Here is a 22,671-nt window from a genome sequence, read left to right as displayed (position 1 = left end):
ATGAGAGAGGTGGGCAAAGTTGGTGGGGTGCGTCACTCGCTTGTACGCGTCACTCGCTTGTAAACTACGTTAGTTAACAAGAAATTAGCCCTTTCCCTTGTCTACGGTATCCGGCTATTTCTGTTCCGCGAGATCGTGATTGGCTTTTGTAATTAGCTATATCCGACAGACGGGGGTATTATGGTTCCAAATTCGCAATACTCCGATTGCCAATAGTAGCAACGGCTTCATACAGTTACATAGCCATCTACACTCTAAGTATCCCTCCAGCACTCTGTTAAGGATATGTCTGGCATTTCAAGAGCTTTTGTGTAGGTTGCGAAAATCAAGTTCGCCCTCCACTGATTTATAGTTGTTAGAGTTTTCCTCCTAGTCACGACAATAGCTTCACTAATAGTACGGTTGTCCCGTACTCGATAGTTAATTCAGAGAAAGCTTCTACAGCACCAAGCCTCAATGAAATCATTTCCAGTCGATGTAGTGTCTCAATCATCCCAGTAAGACCCCTCTTGAACACAATACTTCCAACCTCCGCCTCCGCCTCCGTTTACCCCTCCCGCCTGCCTTACACACGCATTACCATTTATTTGTGGAATACCCATACCCGGAACTGATTTTCGGTGCGCTTCGAATTGAGGGATACATTGTAAAATCTTAACCCCCTATCACTTGTGGGGGGTAAGCAGTATGATTATCAATATAGCTAAACATAAGCTATGATTGTAGGAATAATGCGTACGCAGAGAATATGGCCTCCAGCATTCTCGCATCAGCCGGCTGGCTCACCCACTGGTCCTTGTTCACCAGTCCCACAACACAAGTAATCTAGAAAATGTTGTTAGAAGCTGTCAAGAGGAAATGGGTGAGACAATATCAAAGGTAGCAGCGTACCCGCAAATGTCTGCTGAGGTGCAAAAATCAACAATCCAGTGATAAGAAGATACTTCATGTTGTGAAGTTGAAGAGAGTGAGATACAGATATGTTACTTGAGTGACAGTAGCTATTTCACCTGACTGAGACCAAGGAACATGTAGCAGCTAGAATGGTAAATGCTTATGGGTGCTTATAGAGTCATGTGTATGTTAACGCAACGCATTCCATGGTAAAAGTACCAGCCTGATACTAAAACTGTGTTTGTGAACTATGTGGGTCAACGCGTATTTGATATGTAGACTCGTGGCCCAGAATATAGGATAGCTATGCCAGATGAGTGTATCTTCATTTCGGTCTTGATACGTTAACAAACGGAAGTGTCTTGTAGTCGTCCCTGCCAACACAAGCAGTCTTGATCACCGAAGTACTACTACTGAAGCTTAGCCAGACCTGTGCTGCGTACGGTCTTCGTCCTTGTTGCTACGGCTAAATACTATTGATTCTTGAATGTGAAATACGGACATAGTAGATGGGATCCCATGTAGAGTCATTTTACATATTAGCTGAGTTTTGGCGGTAATCCGGTATTCCCTTGTACAATTCCTCCAATACGCAAGTGCTTTTATGCCAAGTCGCTTGCTTATGGACTAGTATATGGCCGTATTGCGCGTATCACATATACTTTGGTTTCCCCTGAGGGGCGCGATCCGTGCACTCCGATTGGCGCGCCCGATCGATGAGCCTAGCTCATATACGGCAACACCCGAATTTGGAGGTCCATGTTGTCAACAAACATTGAATTTCTCCTTCCGCCCTCTTATGCCATTGGCTCCCCACACCGCCTCCTTGGCTGCAATGCATGCTCTGTGACGAAGCACAATTGCCCTTTTCTTTCTCTTTTACATACTTTGAAGTTTGCATTACCTTTTGCCTTCGTCGAGGTTTCCAAGCGCCGCCTTGTACCTGAGCGCCCCTGAAACCACACACCGCCACCGTTACCCGCACAACAATCATGTCAATGCGAGTGACGCGATCCCAAGCGGGCAAGACCCCGGTGTAAGTCGAAGTATAAATGCACAAAAAAGGCCGACTGCTGACATACACGGCACAGCAAACCCGAACGTCCCGGTTTTGTTGAAACTCCAGGGCGCAGGAGGTCACAACGGCGCAAATCAGCCGTGGCCGACGCCGATATATATGAATCGACCCCAGAGCCTGAGGAAGCCTTCGCAAAGTCCTTATCATCCACCGACGGCACCATGCCCCCCAAGACAGCCCACACCAATGGCCATGCCAACGGAAATGGAACTACCAATGGACACGTCAACGGACACGCCAATGGACACAGCAAGCAGGAAAAGATCGAATTGGACTTTGCATTCGAGGCTGAAAAGTTTTTTGCCCCCAAGGATCCTTCTGGTCTGCATGAATTTGGAGGTGCAATTGGAATGGGCAGTATGATGATCTGCTTTCCTGCACTCATGTACTACATGTGGATTGGAGCCGCTTTTTACGACGGCAAATTCCCTACGCGTACCCAAGGCCAGAGCTGGTCAGACTTCTTTGGTCACATGTGGTATCTTGTTAAGACGGAAGCCTACCCCAACAACAAGGCATGGCAAATCTACTGGTTCTTCGGACTGATGCAAATGGCTTTTTACATGTTTATGCCGGGTGTCTACCGCAAGGGCAAGGCGCTTCCTCATCTGGGTGGAAAGCAGTTGGACTACTACTGCTCAGCAATGTGCTCCTTCTACTCTAGCGTCGTCATCATGCTGGCTCTACACTTTGGCGGCTACTTCAGGCTTTATACCTTGATTGACGAGTTTGGCCACATCATGAGCGTTGCCATCATTTCTGGCTTCCTCTGCTCGACCATCGCATACGTCTCTGCTCGCGTCCGTGGCGCAACCGTCCGCATGACCGACAACTTCATTGTTGACTTCTTCCTCGGTTCTGAGCTCAACCCCCGTCTCTTCGGTATTTTGGACTTTAAGATGTTTCTTGAAGTCCGCATCCCATGGTTCATACTCTTCTTCCTTTCTCTCGGCACGTGCTTGAAGCAGTACGAGCAATACGGCTACGTTTCCCTCGAAGCCATCTTCCTCCTATTCGCACACTACCTCTATGCCAACGCCTGTGCAAAGGGCGAGCACCTCATCATTACAACCTGGGACATGTACTACGAGAAGCTTGGTTTCATGCTCATCTTCTGGAACATGGCTGGTGTGCCTTTGTCGTACTGCCACTGCACCCTGTACATCGCCTACCACCACCCCTCCGAGTACGACCTGCCGACCTGGTTCACCGTTCTTCTGACTCTTGGCTACCTCTATGCCTACTACATCTGGGACACGACCAACTCGCAAAAGAACCAGTTCCGCCAGGAGGAGCGCGGTGTGGTTGAGGAGCGTACCACTTTCCCCTACTTCAAATACGGCCGCATCGAGAACCCCAAGACTATCCAAACCGCCCACGGAAACAAGATTCTTGCCGATGGCTGGTATGGAAAGGCACGCAAGATCCACTATACTTGTGACTTGTTCTTTGCCATCAGCTGGGGTCTCATTACCGGTTTCAGCAGCCCGTTCCCTTGGTTCTACTCGGTCTTCTTTGTCGGCATGATTATTCACCGCGCAATGAGGGATATCGAGAAGTGCAGGGAGAAGTATGGTGAGGCATGGAAGGAGTACGAGAGGCAGGTGCCTTATCTTTTCATCCCAGTAAGTCGACATGTTCTCTTTGGCACATGCATTTCTTGCTAACATTTTTCTTACAGTACGTCTTTTAAGTATGCAACTAAATCGGTTTCATTCGAAACTCCATCTTATCTGTCCATATACAGTTTCTGGCTCACGCCTCAGCTCACTCGGAATTAATCGTGTACATGATTTTGATTCATCCCATGTTCGTCGGACTTGGCGTGTACTATGCTGGATGGCTGTATTTTATCTCTAATGGTAAGGGGTTCTGTGTATAAAAAGACACTAGATGAGGATACGTATTGTAAATGGTTGTAATGGAGGTAGTAATGCATATATCAAGTTTATCACCGATAATGTTATTTGTTCACACTTGCACTGACTGGAATCTTTGGCATGACAATGAGTTTAGAAAAAGACCAAAATATTAAAATAGCAAGATCTATAGTAGAAAAGTTGACAAGCAAAGACATTTATCCCCTGCGTCTCGTGCTTGGGCTCTTGCCAGCCGCGCGACCGGTGGACACGGAGCGCGTTGCCTCCTTCTTCTCGCCCCCAGCGACAATGGGCTTCTCGAGTTTCTTGGACTGAGTCTTCTTGGATGCAGGCGCATTCCAGTAGTACATGACCTGGAGGAAGAGGATAACATTGAGAGCAAAGCCAGCAATGAACCCGTAGAGGATGAGGGGATCATCGACTTCCTGGATAGTGGTGAAGATGCGAGAGAGGGAGCCGAGAAGGTAGTTGATAACCTACATCACACAACACGTTAGTCCTGATACCCCCCAAAAAAGGGGTGATATGATGAGAAGTCCGCATATAGAAAGGCGAAAAGGAAAAACAAAAGAAGACCAACTTACAGCAAAAGCACTCAACTGACCCGTACCGCCCTCACTCCACACCGTCAAAATCTGGGGCACCTTACTCGCAACCCCCAACACACCGGCACTCGCCTGCAAAATCGCCAACCTCTCCTCACCCACAAGCTCCTCATTAAACAGCGCCGCGCCCGCCGCCATCAACCCACCCACCCAAGCCGCAATGCCCAAACCCCTCCCACTATATTTCAGCACAAGACTCGCAATCGCAATATTCTGCACCAGAATCAACGCCGTCTCGCCAAACGTGCTAAACGGGAACCCATGGCGCACGTTGTACGCGAGCGAAATCAAGTACGAGCTGGATTCGAGCAGGTAGGACAAGAACGAGAGGCCGTCTGCGGATTGCGAGTTGAGCAGTTTGAGGAGCTGGGGGATTTTGACAATGGAGGAGGCGCCGATGATGCCGATGCCGAGGCCTTTGGATATGCCGAGTTTGACGCATTCGGTGGCGCTGAGGTCGACGTTGTAGATGAGGGTTTGGTAGCAGGTTGGGCCGAGGAGCGAGATGCCGATGTCTGCGATGGGTTGGGGGAGGGCGCGGGTTAGGGGTTGGAGCGTGGATTGGAGGGCTTCCATGGTGGATGTGGGGTTGATAGTATGTGTGTATGTATGCGCCTGGCGGAAAAGGGGTGTGTGAGAGAGAGAGAGAGGGTTTGGGTGGGTTGGCGGGAAGGACACTTTTCGGATGCCGATGTTAGAAACAGGGTCCAACAAAAGTGTCTTGTTCAAAGGATCCACTGACGCAACGCTTGGCGTTAGCGTGCAGGGGGGTCCAACCATCACCTACATACGCGATCTGCTCCCCCAGAAAAAACATAAGTAAAGATTACATATAAATCGGATTGCACTTTTATGCTACAAATCTCCATGGCACCATTTCCTCTAGGGAGATTGAATTCCTGTCATGATAATCCCCGTTCCACACAACTCCTTGTTCCCAACCAAGACGCGATACACGCGCCTCGTCCTAACCATAGCAACTCTTCGTACGCTCATCGGCACACCAACTTCTGCCAAGAGAAGAGAATGCGGATATTTAGGAAATTCAATCCCCTCCGCCAATACATTGTTGCTCATAGACAATCGTGCACCTCAGCCCTTCTTCATATTTGCTGGGGCATGTTTATAGCATGTGGTGGAGGCACAGGCGTAATATCCCTTCGATCAGACAGGTCTCCCGTTTGGGACATGGGCTGTTGGTTCTGTATAATGGCATTATGTGGAGGTGGTGGTGTAGGAACAGGCGAGATACCGGCAGGTGGATGGTATCCTGTATCCGTAAGTCTACCAGATACTGGGTTGTAGACGCCGGTCCTAGATTGAAGCTCGTAGTTTTCGTCCTCTTCCGAAGACGAGTAATCATAAGTGTCCATCCGGCGTTGGCGTGCGACATCCGCGGCGAAAGGATTGGTAGAGGGCAGTTGATTGGTGTACCTGTTGACCTTGGAGGAGATACCGGATGTCATGGTTTCGGTTCGGTAATTACTCGATGCGCCCGTGTCACTTCGGTTTACGCCATACTGAGATCCCGATTCCTGTCGTCTTCGCTGAGAATTATGAATTTGTTGGCGAAATACATTTCCTCCAACATCAGCGTCTGGAGGAACCACGGCTGCGGCAGAATACCCCGATGCTTCCCCACGCTCTTCGTCTACTGGCTTGTTGATATCTCTTAACGTCTGCACGTCGTCATCCATCATCATTGGTGCGTGTGGTGGTGGTGCGCGTGATGCTTTGCCCCAGGCACGAATAGGATATGCGCGTCCCTTGCGCCAGGTCTCAGAAACAGGAGGGAAGTATTGTCGGTAGGAGCCCCATGCTACGAGTATGCCAAGCAGGGCGCCTGAAATGACATCGAAGGGGTGGTGGCGGGCGTCCATGATGCGGGTTCCGGTAATGAGGGCAGCGCCGAGTGCGGGGACCATGACAATGAACGTTCTCCAAACCTCACCCTTGGCGTCCAAAACATGGAGTTTGCCGGCAAGGTAAATGGAGAGATAGAACAGGCCGGCAAAGGAAACTGGGAAATGTCAGTAAAATTACCATGCAAGATAAGTTAAATACTGTACCACTGCTGTGTCCAGAGGGGAAGCTCTTGAAGCCATCTTGCAGAATGTAGTTGTCCTTTTGGGTGCAAATGTCAATGGTCTGAAGGGCGTAGCGCTCCGTGTTAATCTTGGCTTGGTCCACAAGACACCTGTCGGCTGTCAGTCAACGCTCCTAGTGTGCCTGAGACCAAACTGACCGGCTAATGAGGTCCGGCCGTGGCTTTCCAATAGCATTCTTCAAAGCTCCAGTGATTGTAAAAGCAGCGCCAACACTCAGGGCCAGCCCAAGTATACCGCAGTTCAGCTCCCACAGCCTATCCTTGAACCTGTATCTTCCCGAAAGACGCTTGAGTCCGGTGCGATTGGCAGGCGTGGCGGCCTGATGCGAGAACAGACCATCGATGACCATAGTGTATATGCCAATGATGACAGCGGGGGCGAGGATGACGTAGACACAAAGCCATATGACGGGCACGCGCTCTTTGGTGGCGAAGGGGTAGTGGAGGGTGTAGTTGTCGAGCGAGAAGTGCTGGTGGAAGGGGGGGATCTTGTCGACAATGGCAAAGGTAAGCATCAAAACGCTGTGAGGGTGATTAGCCTTGGTAATGAGCCGGGAAGGAAGGAGGTCGTGTGCGGCGGAAGGGGCGGCCCTACATGATTATGAGATAATCACCGATATACCTGCTCTGGTCAGCACTCAATACGCCTGGATGGTTGCCGGCTCGACGCACGAGAAAATGACTTTTTTGGAGAGGCGCTTCTTGGAGAAGGGCAGGCGCTCAGGGAGCTGCTTGGACGTCCAGTCGTCCATGGCGCACTACAGAGCCCGGGCGGCCGTTGAGAAGCAACAGTGCTTGGTCGTTTCCAGCCGCAGCCGCAAGTGTGAGGCCCTGCTGGTGGGTATACACCACGCTGGTGGGCGGTGAGAGGCGCGGTCAAAGGCTAGGGGGAGGGGAGACTTGGGAGGCTCGCGGACGGGGTGAGCCCAAACATGCGGCCCTCGCAGAGAGGCGCGTGGGAAAAGAAAAAGAGGGAAATGGGGGCAAGGCAGAGTGCGGGAAGACCGTATAAAACAACGGACGAGATGGAAACACAGTCGTATTTGCCCTTGGCTAGCACCGCCCCAAGAAAGCTCAAAGGAGCATGTCTAAGAGGACGACCACGCCCTCCCTGTGTGCTTGCAGGGTGGCTGAGAAGCTGACGCGCTCCCATCGCTTGGCTCTCCACAGCCTGGCCGCTAGCCGCCTCGAGATCAGCGTTTGGTTGAATGAAGCGACCTTGGATGCCGGCCGGAGCTTTTTGGGTATATTTAGTCGTGCCTCGGTGCGCTTGGGGTTAGGGAAGATGCATGCGGCGGCTGCTTCTGGCCCGGCCTGTCTGCTATACGCCCAGCAGGGCCTCGCTGGCCGCTCTCATCCACACATGGTCGTGACAATAGGCCTAGGCGACTGCATGTGCCCCGTCTTGCTTGCATCCATCGCCCCGACTTAGCGCGCGTTGGCGATCGACTTATTTCGTCGCCGCCTCAGGGTCCGACTCTCTGCTCGTACATCAATTCCTGCCTCGCCGCAAACCCGCCATGTTCTCCAGGTTCGCCAACGACAAGCAGCCGGCTCCCAAGGCCGCCGAGGTCGCAATCGCCAAAATCTCAAACATCTCGGCAACCCAGCTGTCCCGCTTCGAGCGTCTCCCAAAGATTCAGCGTTATGCCATCCTCGGCGCCGCCTCGGTCGGCGGCCTGTCCCTTCTGTGGGCATTGACTTCCTCATCAAAGCCTGCAAAACGACTGCCTATCCCCTCTCCCCGTCGTTCCTTGCTACCCGACATCTCGCCTGAGGATGTTGCCGACCTGCCCTACCATCCCGCTGCTTTACCAGGTGCCCGGGATGTGGATTCGCCCTTTGGATCTATCCGCGTCTACGAATTCGGCCCCAGGGATGGTGAAAAGGTTCTCCTAATCCACGGCATCTCGACCCCAAGTATCGCTCTGACCGATCTTGCGCACAAATTGGTGGGCAGGGGACGACGTGTCATGCTCTTTGGTGGGTCCTTCTCTTGTTGTCATCGTCATCACTAGCCTTTGGACCATCCATCTTTGCCCATCGTCAACCCGACATGACAAGGAAACCCCGTGTAGGCGCGACCCAGCGCATACATCTGTTCCCAGAACTCTTTTGGTCGCACAATGTGTGGGCAATACCCCGCGCCCACGCTGGATCGTCCTTTGCGCATGTGCTTTGCCTGTTTAGGTAAGGGTCCCGCCAGCCCTACCAAACGGTGAAGCACGTGCGCCGCACGTCCGATCCTGCATCAGATCTACACAACGGCTTCAAGTCATAGATTATGGACATGTTGGGGGCCTGAGGCTGAATGTCTTTGGAAAAGTCGTTCGACGCCCTTGCATTCTGCCATTGTTTCATTTCTATCACATAACACTGCAAAGCTAACCAATGGACCAGACCTCTTTGGCCGTGGATACTCGGATGGTCCCTCGCCTGAGACTACCAATTATGATGCCACCCTATACACCACCCAAATCATGCTGGCCCTTCAGTCATCATCACTACATTGGTCAAACTTCACCATTGTTGGCTATTCCCTAGGCGGTGCCATTGCTGTTGACTTCACATCCTACTTCCCTCACCTGGTCAAGGGCCTTGTACTCGTCGCCCCAGGCGGTTTGATCCGCAAGTCACACGCCTCAATCTCAAGCAAGATGCTTTACAACAGCTCCTGGATGCCTGAATGGATGGTCCGTAGACTAGTCGCAAGTAAACTCTGGACCGGCGCCAAAACCGTCGAGACCGACCCCGAAGCCATCGAAAATGCCGAGACCACAACCACAACCACCAGAAGCGAGGGCGACAAAACCTACGTCTCAAGCAACCAAATGCTCCTACCCGGAAACCCACACAGCACCGTCTCATCCGTCGTAGACTGGCAAATCAAAAACCACAAGGGCTTCATCCCAGCATTCATCTCTACCATCCGTCACGCCCCCGTCTTCAACCAGCACGACCGCTGGAACGTCATCCGCGAGAACATCGAATCCCGCGCCGGTCCCCTACGAGAAGTCTGGCTCGTCCTCGGCGAAACAGACCCCATCATCATCGCCGACGAGATAACAGAAGACGCGCGCGCCGCCCTGGGCGAAGAAAACCTCCGCGTCAAGGTCCTCGACGGCGTCGGCCACGAAGTCGCCATCGAGCGCGCCGACGACATCGTCCGCGTCGTACGCCGCATCGACGGCAAAGCCGAAGTCCGCGAAGTCAGAGAAGTCCGGGAAGAAGAGAAGCCGGAGCGCTACGAAAAACCCGAAAGGCCCGAGAGGTCGGAGAGGTCTGAGAAGCCTGAAAAGGCAGACAAGCCAGAGAAGACGGACAAGAGCGAGAAGAAGGAGAAGAAGAGCTCGAGTCGGAGGAAGCATGGGGGGTCGCATGCTAGTTCCAGCACAAAGTAAGGGGCTTGTGTGTATCACTGCATCCTGGTTGGTGCCTTGACATACAAATCACCTGAACAATCTAAACAAGTCTATAAAAGATGAGAAATAAACATGTATAACGCATTATGATGTTCGGTTGAGAAGTTAGAATGGCGTCATAAAAGACAACTCTTAAACATTGATTTCACTGCATGTGGCAGTAGATCTTTCTTCCTATATGAAGCATTCAGATGCGTATAATACAGTAAAGATTGGAGACATGTGACTGGCAGTCGAGTGTTCAAGCAAGTAGAATCTCACGCCTTTGGCCTCCCCTCCACAAGCGCCAACTGCTTACGTTCCTCCTCCTCCAACTCCCCAGCCTCATAATACAAATCCTCCTCATCAATATCCGCATACCCAAAAACACTCCTATAAAGCCGCTCGCCCAGCCCCTTCTTCTGCGCCATAGCCAACACCATGACAATTGGAAGGTGCCAGATACTCGCCCAGAACAGACCCCTCGCCGTGCCCTTGTTCCCCTCAGCCTTCCAAAACTGCCAAGCCTTAAGCACCATCCAGCCATTGACTGCGCTACTGGTGACTACGTAGCTCCAATCGGTGACGCCGCTGTACGACAAGCCAATGCAAATGGGAAACATGAGAATGGCATATCTGAGCGCAACACGACCGTTCATGGCGGGATTAACCCAGGCCAGCATGCGATACCCCGCGTTACGGTACTCGTCGCGGATAGACCAGCTCAACGCGTTGAAGTGGGGAAACTGCCAGGCGTACAGGAGCGCGGCGCATAGCCAGCCGCCAGCGGATCCCTCGCCGAATAGCAGTTCCTGCCATGTGCCGTCGTGGGCGTACTGGTTCGCAGCCGCCGTCCAGCCCATTAACGGTGGAATTCCTCCGACTACGGCGCCCACCCATGTGTTGAGCACGTGCATGCGCTTCATGGGCGTGTACACGCCGGCGTAGAGGACAATGTTTGCTGCGCCGAGAAACGCCGTGGTGGGATTGACGCCGTAATATAGTGCGCCGGTGCCGAAGACGCCGCAGGCAATGGCGAACGCAATGGCCCCGCGTGGGCTGATGAGTTTCCGGACGAGCGGCCGGTTGCGCGTACGGCTCATTTTGGCGTCGTGCTCGGGCTCCATGAGCATGTTGAGAGCATTTGCGGAGGCCGAGCAGAGCGCTGTCCCCGATGTAAGGAAGAAGAGTGTAAGGGTTGAGAGCGAGGGTGTGGCGGTTGCAGCGGGAGCTAGCAGTCCGGGGACGGGGTATAAGGAGTATGCGGCAGTAGCAGTGAGGACGACGAGGAAGGAGAGGCGGGGTTTCGATAGTGAGAGGTAAGTGGTTAAGAGGCGCTTTAGAGATTGATTCGGGAGACTCGAGGATATGTTTGCTAGTTTCGACGACGCATCGTGGGGGATGGGATAGGCTGTCTCCGGATCTTCCATTGCCTGCTCTTTGGCTTTTTTCCGCCGTCTATGTGGGAGGACTTCTTCTGCTGTGGCCGTAACATTCTCTTTATTTGGCTGCTGTCCATTTCCCGATCGTATTGAAACGATTGAACTCTGCAACTGGTGTTTCGATGTCCAAAACGAATCCTTCAATAATGGATTCGCCCGGAAATAGCCGTTGGCGAAGGTGTTGGTGTCTTTCCCGGCAGTCACAGCACTGGCTCTATACGACGAAATCGACGAGAATGCCTGCCGTGACTGTGGCGGCGCTTTGGAAAGCCTCCTCCAGCATCGCAGGCATACTGAGTTTTTTTCCCGCACTGCAATTGGCCGGGGCAGTAGTGGTCGGAAGCTCATGGCGGCATGGGGGGTTGAGCTCCAGCGGACGGCCAGTTTAGAGGTCGATGATGAACTTTTGGGAGGCACATGGACGCAATGCCAAGACCCCGCGGCACCAGCCACTCAGCCATCGCCCATTAACATTAGCTACTACAACACTTACTAACCAACTTACTGCAAGCCACATTCATCAGTCAGTGGTCAGTGTACTGATAGATAGAGGAAATTAGACGATAAATCTCCTTCTCCTTCGAGTTCCAAATACCATGGCCATCACGCTACTACTATATCCAAATCTGGAAGCTTGTGCTGGACAATCAGCTTATAAAACCATGGGCTCAGATCGTGATACAACATGGCGATTGAAAGCAGTGTCTGCGGCTGTGTTCTGCATACCGCATGATTCCAACCTAGGCTGAATACAATTATATATTTTGTAGAGCCACCTTCTGGATTCTGTCCACCAATTAATGCGCGTCAGCCTGCAGCAGACCTACCACTTCGAGTTTCGGCCCCCAGGACCACTATGAGGAGGCTGTGTAAGCCACAGAGCCATTACCTGTGGCTTTCAGGACACTGTCCCTTTCTCCACGGTCGCTGAACCGTCGTTTGTATCTTCACCCACTCAGATGGCCGAAGTCATTGGCATCGTTGCGTCGGCCATCACCATCGGCGCGAGTGCAGCTCAACTCTCGCTTGCCCTGTTCGATGTAGCACACACAATCAAGAACGCCCCCAAACAGATTGGGGAGATTGGTAGGTATTCCAACCCTCCACACATAGGACGGCCTTCTAACAATAACAGCGGAGGAATTCTCCTTGGTTTCTGAGAGTCTGCAAACACTTGCAGATATCATTCGCGCCAATCAGAACTTGTGCAAGCCAGCGCTTTTTAAAAATACCCATACCATAATTTCACGGTACAAACAAGTCGATGCCGAGATCAAGAAGTTGATAGATACGCCCCGGAAACTGGCAGGACTCCAGTGGTACATCAACAAACCCAAAGCAAAGGGGCTTTTGAAAAAGGTTGAAGGTATCAAAACCGCTCTCATCCTGGAACTGAACATCATACGCCTTGCGAGAGAAGAATTCACTCGTCCGTATGTCTCGTCATTTCGTCGCATGTTAGGTATCCGCTAACCTATGTAGTCAAACTGAAACTGGTCCCAGTATTTCAGTTGGACTTCCACCAAATTTCAACCGGTTTCGAAAAGTGGTAGAGAGCGCTGTTCAGGCCAACCGCAAAGTAGTAGAGAACGCGCAACAGGACGACAAGGATTCCGGTACCGGAAGACAAAAATACACCAATGCAGAATTGGATATATGGAAAGAGGGCTCTTTCGACACTGCAACATGGCTATATCACCTAGTCTTCAGCCCCGACATGCCCGATGCATCTGAGGCAAATGCAAAAAGACGTCGGCTCCACCAAGCCTCTGTTGCTGATGAGTCCCACTCCTCTGAAGAGGATTCAACTTCGCATAAACAAGAAGAAGATTCAGAAAAAAAGTCCATGATTGTATGGAACAAGCAAACCGAACCTGGCTTGGTTGTAGACAGGCTCCTCTCCTCCTGGACTACGTTGTCCTCTGATCAGATCACTCGTAGCGCAGCCAATCAAGATGGCAACGAATGGAGAGAGGATCTCTTGAAAAACATTGAACAGGCGAAAAAGGAAGATGACTTATCTTTCGATCAGTGGGAGTTACAGAACGAGCCAGTGAGATCAGACGACGAAGACTTCAAGAGTTTTGATGATGATTCTCTGAGCGGTATCACTATGCCAACATACAATTTTCACAGCAACACCAGGAATCACCGCAGCCGTAGTGTATCGAAACCGGGTGATGATGATGATCCGTGGTCCTTCAAGTCTGGCGAGTCGCCGGTACATCGTGATGTACAACCCAATCGGCCCAATATTGTCATTTACAACACTAGTCGCGAATCAAGGCCAAAGCGGTCAGCTGGTGAACACCGGGTGAGGTGGGAAGAAGACATGTTACCTCTTGAGCGCGAACGCGAGCGCGAACGCCGCCAAAGGTACTCGGGATACACAAGACCTTCGTATGCTGATAACGAAAGCATTACCTCCAGAGTTCATACTATAAGCAGTGATCGGACTGCTTCTACAAAGGGTAGACCTACAAGTAATCTCTCCAGCGCAACCGCATCCAGCCACAATCCATTTGATCCGAGACCTACTCCATGGCATGACCGCTTTGAACGAGTGCCATCATGGGAGGAACCAGTCTCAGCATTTCCACAAGGGTCGTCAAATCCTTTCAGCCATCCTATCGATCCTTGGGCTCATTGGTCCTCTGCCGCACCTCCCTATTATGCTCCTCCTCCTCCACCTGCTCCAATACCACCGCCAACTCCAACTCAATTCCACCCGAATCCATCATTCCAAGATACTCATACTTCTCCTCCCCCTCGTGTTTCTCCAGAGGAGCAGCCAAATGAAGCCGAAACAGCGGCGAAAGAGAAAGCCATCGTGACCGCGATAGAGAAACTGCTGGAAAAACGAAGCCAAGACAATCAGTTGGATCCAAACGAGCCACGCTTCTTGAAACTGGTGGAACTCTTGACTGCACAGCAAGAGCGTGAAGCACAGAATGAACGCGAGCGAGCCAATGCAGCCACCGAAACTCAAATAAAATTGATGCAAGCAATGCATGACAAAGACAACGAACGATTGAAGCAACTCGAAAGCCTTGTTGAAGAGAAAAGGGGTGTAGAGGTGGCGTTACAAACTATGTGGAAGGAAGAAGCTGAGAAAAAAGCCCAAGAAGCGAGAAATTCTGTCATGGAAGAGATGGCTGAGAGGCAAGCATTGGCAGCCAAAGCAAGAGACGCCGAGAGACAAACACAAAAAGAGGCCGAAGCAAGGGCGGCTAGAGAAATAAAAAGACTTGAACGTAATCACCAAAAAGAAATCAAGCGTTATGAGGATTTGCTGCGAGGTTTTCAAGATCAACAGTTGAAGGCAGAACAGGATGCACAACTACCGATACGCCGAACTCGCATTGCTGAAGGTAATCGCAGTGTTGATGTCACGGAGTACTCAACTGACAGACGGAATCCCTTTCTATCATCTTCGTCCAATCTAAGAAACCTCCAGTATGGATTTGCTCAATTTGGAACAAGCCTTAAACCTCCCAATGCCCAGCCTCAGCATCCACGGCACTCACGTCGCAACAGTTTTCGCAGCTCAACTCCATCTTTACAGTCTTCACATGCATCAATAGGGACTGGGAATACGTCTAACGCGACTGAAACCTCCCAGCAGCTGATCATCTTTCCAGCGAAAGCTGATCGAGCATCACGACAAATAACAAAGCTCCAGACGTCGCTTGCTGCACATGGCATCGACTCCACCTTTGAGGACCCGGATGAAGACCCCGGCAATCAAATGATACCCTACAATCACGATGAATCGGGCGACCAGTTGGTGCGAAGTACCATTTTCTGGGAAGCGGCAATGCTGAGCTTGGGAAGCGAGCTTCTATTGACCATGCGACAAGCTGGATGGAGACCAGCGTATACGAGAACTTCTGGTAGGAGTCTTCTATCTCATTCCAATCTCATTGTACTAACATCATTCAGAAAAAGGACAAACCCACTTTCTCGGGAATCAACCGGTGCATGCCTATTTCTTTAGTCCAGACTACAAGCCTCAATTTTCTCCGTCCACGAGATCGTCCTTCAAGGAGACCATTGTTATACAAAAATCCCTGGTGGAGGAATACGCACTGATTGAGTTGGGCTTCGAGTTTGAAGCCAAGGACTCGGGAGTCTACGTCCTAGATGGAAGACTTACTTATGTGAGTAAACTCGGGTGTTGTCGATGAATGCAAGTCTAATACGATATAGAACGACATTGAAAGCCTTGTAGAGAGATCATTTCTGATGAGAGAGAACAATTATCGACGGCTACACCGACAGCTCCAATGGCACTACGACAAAGGTACTAACAAAGCATCCTCAACGCGACACGATAGATCATACACGCCATCAATAGCTTCTACAGCATCCATTTACTCGGGAGACGGCGACCACACATCTTGCGCCGACAGCGATACAGACACTGAAGCCAAACAAAGCTCCAGAGCTACCACCGTCGCTCGCTATGACCATAGTGATGACGACGGCGATCACGTGTCTACGCGGAGTAGAAGCAGCAGAGGCGGGAGCCCGGTCAAGTCGCCCTCGATTGTTTCCTGGGAGTCAAAGTCAACCAATCCCTTTCGTAAACACATGATTCAGGTCAAGGAAATCAAGGATGCTCCAAAGCCGCACTCTCCCAGCGTGAGTATTTGGGATGATCCGGCGCCTGAGCCACTTGTGTAGTGTTCTGATCAGCAGAGCTCACATGGATGTAAATGTAAAAACTCTCTAGTGATAGATAAGTAAGGTATGTAAGAGAAAATATGGCAATCGAAAGGCGTTTTCATGGTACCCACAGGCAATCGGGAACAAGCCTCAATATGTAATATCCTTTGTGGGCTCTGTGTCTATATCAAGATAGTTTCTATTTGTCGTACATTTAAATACCGCTTGAATGTAGCCTACGAGCATATGATATATCTACCTAAGCTGCTCTTTCTTACAGTGTGCAGTGGTTCAATACAAAGATCGCCTGAATCGCCGCTGCCAGGCGCTATCATCCTCCAGGTTGTTTGGGTTAAGACCTTTGTTCAGTTGTTTGATATGTAGCTCATGGCATTCATTCGATATGCTGCTAGCAATATGACATGTTTCCCTGTTCGGCAGAAGGCATAATGAATGTGTCGTGCAGGTAAACACGGCTTACCGAGCTCCTTCCCATCCACTTCTTCTGTTTTGGACTAGGCTGAGGTGAGACTAGCTTGCAGGCTCACCATATAGATACCTGCGCTGCTCCCGTTTCATAGAGGGCAGTGATCCAATACAAACACTACCTGGGCCATTGCCACCATGAGATATTCTCCTGCACACAATGTCTTATCAAGAAGAATAAGTGAGAGACAATGCCTCACGTATCACTGTACTCGAATTCACCTCAGTGAAAGCGCTAATGAGACAGCAAAACTCACTTCACCTCAGTACGATCACCGGTCACGGGCTTTTTTTTCACATCTCACTGCGTAAGCCCTCCTCCCGTCCTGCATTTATATACTCGCCCTCCTCAAGGTAAACCATTACATCCCACTCAACCCCACGTTCGATCAAAACTTTCTTTTGTAGCCCACAAACATGTCTTTTTCCAAGCTGTCAACCGAGTTAGACACCAAGATCTTGGAATACCTACACGATGACCGCCCATCTCTCACCGCCATGTCAATGGTATCCAAGTACTTCCGCCGCATAACCGAGCCAATCCTTTATCGTGACCTCTGTTTCCCCGAAATGACAACCATCCAAATGAAGCAACTCCTCACGATAGTTCTATTGCGACCACAGCTCGCAAAGCACGTCCGCAGTTTCACAATGGTACCCAAGAGAAGGAACCCACTCGACCGCACCGACAACACTCCTTCAAAAGAGGAGATGGAGGCATGGAACAATCTCCACCAAGCTAACTATCCCGCCCTCTTCGCGCTGTCCCAAAAGCTGAAAACCTTCCGCCTGAACCCCCAGTTCGTCCAAATCTGGTTCATTCACATCTTAGACTGCGCTTTCTCACACTATCTCGCCTCCCGCGACCCATTTCTCGATCCCTTCCTCGCTGCCTTCCTCATCTTAACCACCAATATCGAAACCATCAACTTGACCGCTACCTTGGGGGAAAGCTTACGGAAATGTCGCGCAATCCTCAGCATTCCTTGGTCTGGTTATCCTGTCGATGGCACACAGCAGGAGCAGGAGCCCTTCAACAAATTATCAGACCTGTGTATAGCAGAAGACAGTTTCTGGGAGAATTTATATGACCGTTCATTTGACGTCTCGATCCCGAGCCGTGTAAAGCGCTTGCGGCTCCCAGGCTGGGACATGAGCGCTCTCCATATGCAGGGTGAGACGATGTTAGCGCTTCAGCATCTGGATTTGCGGCATGTGACTGTTTCCCCTGCAGACCTGGTTCAGTGTTTGCGAACTGGCCAACTCGCTAATCTCCGTCATTTGAATCTGGGTGGCATAGAGGAGCGGGTTGATCCCACACACGGAGGACACCTTGATATCACTATATTGGGTAGGGGGTTAGCGCAGCATACCCCGTCACTAGAGGTGTTGGAGATGCGAGAGACTGCTTATTCAGTGGTTTATTGCTTCAATATCGGGTCGCTGGTGGAACTGACGAGGTTGCATACGCTGCGGATTGATATCATTCATCTTGTGCTTGCCGGTGGGTCGGGGTACGATGATCCAATTGATCCGCATCGGATTCTTCCGGCGTCGCTGCGGCATCTGGAACTTACGGAGTTACAGGCGGAGGATGTTAATCAGTATTGTGAGGAGGCGGGGAACGACGAGATACGACCGAATCACACGCAGTTTATCGTCAATACTGTGCGGACGTTTTCGTTACTCGAGTCGTTGAGAATTCACGTCTTTATATACGGTTATAATGCTCCTCATCGCACTATATCCAAGGTCCTGTCAAAAGCGAGTGTGGATCTGCTTCTTGGTCTTGAGAGGAAAGGAGGGGAAAGGGAGTTAGAGATTGGAATACATTCTCTTCCTTGATGAGCGTGACTGAGCATTCATTGCTCTGGATTAAGAAAGTTGTGTGGAACTTTATACCATATTCTGCGGAGTCATCGCAGGATAAGGAACAAACGGGAATGATGACACTCGACAATCAAAAGTCAGTTCTAAACCAAAGAATTTATTGTATAGCATGTACTTTTCAATAATGCAAAAGCTGTTCAACCTCATCACACATGTAGTCTAATCAATGATAATTCTTCGAACATTCTGTAAGGATTTCGTAAAGTCACTTGAGCACACTGCTTTGACGCATGTCCTAGCTTTCGACTGAAGTGAAGCACTCAAGGTCCCAATGCTAACGGACATACCGTCATGATGATATGTTGCAAATGTGTTACGCCCCTTTTTCCATGAAGAAATAGTGAAGGGGTAATTGACACTGCGTTCATATATCGCCGTCTCGGAGAGTAGGTAAGAGATTGGCAACTCCAATACCTCTCGCAGTAATTTTGGCGAATGTCTTAGGGCTACAGCCTCTTACTCGTTCCTCCAACATCACCCAGCACAGGTGCACCATGCAGAAAAACAAAACTCTTTCATTGTCCTATCAAAATGTTATGTACACGGCAGTCCTTCGCAGTGAGAATGCTCCGCCTTTGTTTTCGTATCCGTAATCGCAATCGTTTTTTGTCTCGCGTGCGTAATCGCGGTAGAATTGACACCGACCAGTTTATTGAATCAGAGATGCCGTCAAAGCGTCCGTTATGTAACAAGGTGGGTGTGCCGAACGCTGAAGTCATGCGGCCACATCCAAATCTACCAGCGAACCACTTAAGCACCCGAAGGAGAGAGTTCGAAGGCGGATGAGGAGAGCTGCTCAGCTTATACACGCTAGGCTTTCATCATCTAGAATGCGCTGTTAGCTGGGTTCTCGAATTGTCTGAAAAAAGAGGCGCTTACATTTTACAAACTGGAGGGATAGCGAGAGGAAGTTGGGTCAGGGCTACAGAAAGATTTTGAAGCTCCGAACGATGGTCCATGCGCAACTAGTCCAAATAGAGTTTAGTTGAATATCGGCCTTGGCAGCATATCGAGATTTGGCAGCGAAGGCATTGAACCAGTATCTTCGCATCTAAACAATTTCAGGGTCCAATCGGCCGGCATCTATGAGCATGAGTCTCCTACATGCATCGAAGCATGTAGCAAATCGGGGTGCATGCTTGCGCAATTCCTATGTGGAAATATCCCGTTTCTTCAGACCACGCCATCACGAGATCACGGCGAATCGAGTAACATCGGGGTTGCCAATCTCGATCCGATGCCTTCAGACGTTGCAGCCGACTCAAGAGAATTTTTCACCGGATGAGAAACTCAGAAAGACGCTCGATGACTTCAAGGCGACCAGTATGTTCGCCCCACCAAGTCTAGTTCCAGCACTTATTGAAATGCAGTCCGGTCCTCATGGGAGAAACTTGATAATGCGTGGAACGACGGGCAACTAATTGACCACGAGATTGGTCAAGAAATTGAAATTTTTGGGTATATGAGTACTCGACGAGATGTCAGCAGCAAGCTCTCGTTCACTATGCTTCGCAATAAGAACCAGACGTCTTGTATTCAGTTAGTCTCCAGCTCGAACAATCCGGAAGGAGAACAAGCCGAAGCACATGCTCGCCTCCGTTTATTGAAAGAGTGGACTCCAGTCATTGTAAGAGGCACGCTCGCCGAGCGCCGACCAGCAAAAGACGATCACTTCCTCGGCATGAAGTTGGTCACTACTCGGGAAATCGCTGTAACACGCGTAGAGCCACTCAATGAAATTCCTAACGACATAATCATTAAGAATGACACAGTTTTTGGACCAGACCAGCGGCATTTGCAGCTTCGCACAGATTCGGAGCTACGTTCTAACATCCTTCTGAGATCAAAGGCCATGGCTAGAGCAAGACTGAGTTTGATTGAAGTTGATTGGAAAGAGATTGAAACGCCTATTCTTTTCAAGTCGACACCCGAGGGTGCGCGAGAATTTCTTGTACCAACACGTCAAAAGGGCCTTGCATATGCATTGCCGCAAAGTCCTCAGCAATACAAGCAGATTCTCATGGCTTCTGGATTTACGAAGTACTTCCAATTTGCCCGATGCTTCCGCGACGAAGATCTCAGGGCTGATAGACAGCCCGAGTTCACGCAGGTTAGTTCTACTGCACGAATATATCTATCTCTTCTGACGATTGTCTATAGCTTGATATGGAAATGTCTTTTGCAGACGAAGAAGATGTCATGAGAGAGACAGAGAGGCTGCTAAGGAAACTCTGGCAGCGCGTGCTTAACCTGAAGACTCCTGAGACATTCCCACGAATGACGTATCACGACGCAATGGCATTGTATGGATCCGACAAACCAGATCTACGCTACGAGTCCAAGGTAAGACATGTATGCTGATATACTCATCGACCTGACTTTAACATGTATAGATACACAACATCACGCAACATCTGACATCCGACCTAATCAGCAAAATTACTCCGCTTGAGAATCCAACCGTCGACGCTATCAAGATCTCCATATCCGAAGACCCAAAAATAACCCGCAAATTCATCGCCAACTTCCTCGACAGCCCAGACGGCAAACCCTATCTCGACAACCCCGACGGACAACCCGGCGTCTTCATCGGCGACCATTCCAAACCAATGAACGGTCTCGGTCCCCTAGGCCACGAATTCTCCATGGAAGGACCCCAAACCCTCATCCCCGACCACGGCGACCTCCTCATCCTGCAAGCCCGCCCTGCCGTCCCCTTCTCGGGTGGCTCCACCTCCCTAGGAAACCTGCGACTAACCCTTCACAAAGCAGCCATCGCTCAAGGCCTCGTCGGTGCCCCCGCCAAAGACGACTTCCGCTTCCTCTGGATAACAGATTTCCCACTTTTCACTCCCTCCAGCGACTCCGAACCAGGCCAAGGCGGCACTTCCGGCTTCTCATCTACCCACCACCCCTTCACCGCCCCGAAAACACCAGAAGACGTCGATCTCCTCCTTACTTCTCCCTCGGCCGCTACAGCAGCACACTACGACATTGTCGTCAACGGCGTCGAGCTTGGTGGTGGCAGCCGCCGCATTCACTCTGCTCCCATGCAAGAATTCATCTTCCGCGATATACTCCAGATGGCGCCCGAGCGTATCGAGGATTTCAGACACCTGCTCGATGTCCTGCGTAGCGGGTGTCCGCCGCATGCGGGAATCGCGCTGGGATGGGATCGCCTGATGGCGATGATGTGTGGGCGGGAGAGCGTAAGAGATGTTATTGCTTTCCCGAAGAGCGGGCGGGGCGAGGATTTGTTGGTTAAGAGTCCGAATGCGGTTACGAAGGAGCAGTTGGGGGTGTATGGGCTGAGGGTTGAGGAGTAGAAGATGGGAAGCGGGGGGGGTTTTGTAGAGTATTTTGTAAAATAGAAAATCTCCTGATGTTAGAATTGGATTATCCTGTCTTAATTACGAATCAACTTCAACTCCATCTCAAATCTCTCGGTGCGACTATGCGATTTATCTCCCGTTTGCGACGGGCTCGGCTTAGTACGAGATAACCGCTAAGATCGCAACCGGGAGATTTGAGATGGAGTTGAAGTTAATTCGTAATTAGGATAGGATAAGATGTGTGAGAGAGAGATACTAATAATACAGCCAATATATAGGTATTGGAGCGCTTTACTGCACTACGTGTGCTTATTACAACCCTATTTCGTTGTGCGGTTGTCTCATCGCAACCGTAATTCGCTATTCTACTACCTTTACCACAACCGTGTTGTATTTAGTCATTGTACCCAATAGAAATGTATTATTACTAAACTCTTCCTTAGGGTTCAAAGCAGGGTCCCGCAGACCCTTTACAGGTTTTTATTTTATTTTAATTACAAAGTTATTTTCTTTAAAAAATACCCGATTCTGGTAGGTTGGGGGTGTAGGCCTGCTAATTCTTTCAAGGATGATTGATCTGATAGACTATATAGCAAACAGAGATAACGTGTTTCACCAGTGATTCGGCCACCCCAGTGATTTGGCCACCTCTCAAGACTACTACACCTTTATAATAGTATTGCGCAACACCACCNCAATTTTTATTATTAAGTAGAATAAGATATTATTCTTCAGACACGTCGCTATCCTCTATATCCTCTAATTCTACTTGGCAAGTGCGAGAGTTATGTCCAATTTGGCTGCAACGCCCGCAGCGCCGTTCACTGCGCACCCTCTTCGCAGACGTTGCACCATTATTACACCCATCACCCTCTGCCTCAGCGATCT

The 22,671-nt window shown here is 50.3% G+C and overlaps 9 protein-coding genes across 9 annotated transcripts; 6 read left to right on the top strand and 3 right to left on the bottom strand.

The window, feature by feature from the left end:
- Positions 1–1,886: 1,886 nt before the first annotated feature.
- On the top strand, positions 1,887–3,665 carry COCCADRAFT_30688 (uncharacterized protein; the record flags this gene model as incomplete). The annotated part of the gene is made up of 3 exons (XM_007719552.1): positions 1,887–1,930; positions 1,986–3,597; positions 3,654–3,665. 3 exons carry the CDS (start codon positions 1,887–1,889, stop codon positions 3,663–3,665), a joined length of 1,668 nt encoding a protein of 555 aa, XP_007717742.1.
- A 384-nt stretch (positions 3,666–4,049) lies between these two features.
- Positions 4,050–5,033, bottom strand: COCCADRAFT_110400 (uncharacterized protein; the record flags this gene model as incomplete). The annotated part of the gene is made up of 2 exons (XM_007719551.1): positions 4,050–4,328; positions 4,437–5,033. 2 exons carry the CDS (start codon positions 5,031–5,033, stop codon positions 4,050–4,052), a joined length of 876 nt encoding a protein of 291 aa, XP_007717741.1.
- A 527-nt stretch (positions 5,034–5,560) lies between these two features.
- Positions 5,561–7,316, bottom strand: COCCADRAFT_41443 (uncharacterized protein; the record flags this gene model as incomplete). Its single annotated transcript, XM_007719550.1, has 5 exons — positions 5,561–6,477; positions 6,527–6,654; positions 6,703–7,086; positions 7,160–7,186; positions 7,237–7,316. 5 exons carry the CDS (start codon positions 7,314–7,316, stop codon positions 5,561–5,563), a joined length of 1,536 nt encoding a protein of 511 aa, XP_007717740.1.
- Positions 7,317–7,648: 332 nt separating this feature from the next.
- COCCADRAFT_110380 (uncharacterized protein) lies at positions 7,649–7,996 on the top strand (the record flags this gene model as incomplete). The annotated part of the gene is made up of 1 exon (XM_007719549.1): positions 7,649–7,996. One exon carries the CDS (start codon positions 7,649–7,651, stop codon positions 7,994–7,996), a length of 348 nt encoding a protein of 115 aa, XP_007717739.1.
- Positions 7,997–8,084: 88 nt separating this feature from the next.
- Positions 8,085–9,965, top strand: COCCADRAFT_110403 (uncharacterized protein; the record flags this gene model as incomplete). Its single annotated transcript, XM_007719548.1, has 2 exons — positions 8,085–8,547; positions 8,965–9,965. 2 exons carry the CDS (start codon positions 8,085–8,087, stop codon positions 9,963–9,965), a joined length of 1,464 nt encoding a protein of 487 aa, XP_007717738.1.
- Positions 9,966–10,243: 278 nt separating this feature from the next.
- COCCADRAFT_9581 (uncharacterized protein) lies at positions 10,244–11,755 on the bottom strand (the record flags this gene model as incomplete). The annotated part of the gene is made up of 1 exon (XM_007719547.1): positions 10,244–11,755. The coding sequence occupies one exon, from the start codon at positions 11,753–11,755 to the stop codon at positions 10,244–10,246; it is 1,512 nt and encodes a 503-aa protein (XP_007717737.1).
- Positions 11,756–12,366: 611 nt separating this feature from the next.
- On the top strand, positions 12,367–16,093 carry COCCADRAFT_110398 (uncharacterized protein; the record flags this gene model as incomplete). The annotated part of the gene is made up of 5 exons (XM_007719546.1): positions 12,367–12,493; positions 12,543–12,840; positions 12,890–15,300; positions 15,350–15,567; positions 15,617–16,093. 5 exons carry the CDS (start codon positions 12,367–12,369, stop codon positions 16,091–16,093), a joined length of 3,531 nt encoding a protein of 1,176 aa, XP_007717736.1.
- An 885-nt stretch (positions 16,094–16,978) lies between these two features.
- On the top strand, positions 16,979–18,406 carry COCCADRAFT_110381 (uncharacterized protein; the record flags this gene model as incomplete). Its single annotated transcript, XM_007719545.1, has 1 exon — positions 16,979–18,406. One exon carries the CDS (start codon positions 16,979–16,981, stop codon positions 18,404–18,406), a length of 1,428 nt encoding a protein of 475 aa, XP_007717735.1.
- A 1,136-nt stretch (positions 18,407–19,542) lies between these two features.
- On the top strand, positions 19,543–21,777 carry COCCADRAFT_9578 (uncharacterized protein; the record flags this gene model as incomplete). Its single annotated transcript, XM_007719544.1, has 4 exons — positions 19,543–19,774; positions 19,822–20,561; positions 20,612–20,794; positions 20,845–21,777. The coding sequence occupies 4 exons, from the start codon at positions 19,543–19,545 to the stop codon at positions 21,775–21,777; spliced, it is 2,088 nt and encodes a 695-aa protein (XP_007717734.1).
- Between the last annotated feature and the right edge of the window lie 894 nt (positions 21,778–22,671).

This window comes from Bipolaris zeicola (assembly GCF_000523435.1).
Source record: "Bipolaris zeicola 26-R-13 unplaced genomic scaffold scaffold_321, whole genome shotgun sequence".
Taxonomy (NCBI): domain Eukaryota; kingdom Fungi; phylum Ascomycota; class Dothideomycetes; order Pleosporales; family Pleosporaceae; genus Bipolaris; species Bipolaris zeicola.
The sequence above is the reverse complement of the archived record's forward strand: the minus strand, read 5'-3'. Positions and strand labels throughout refer to the sequence as shown.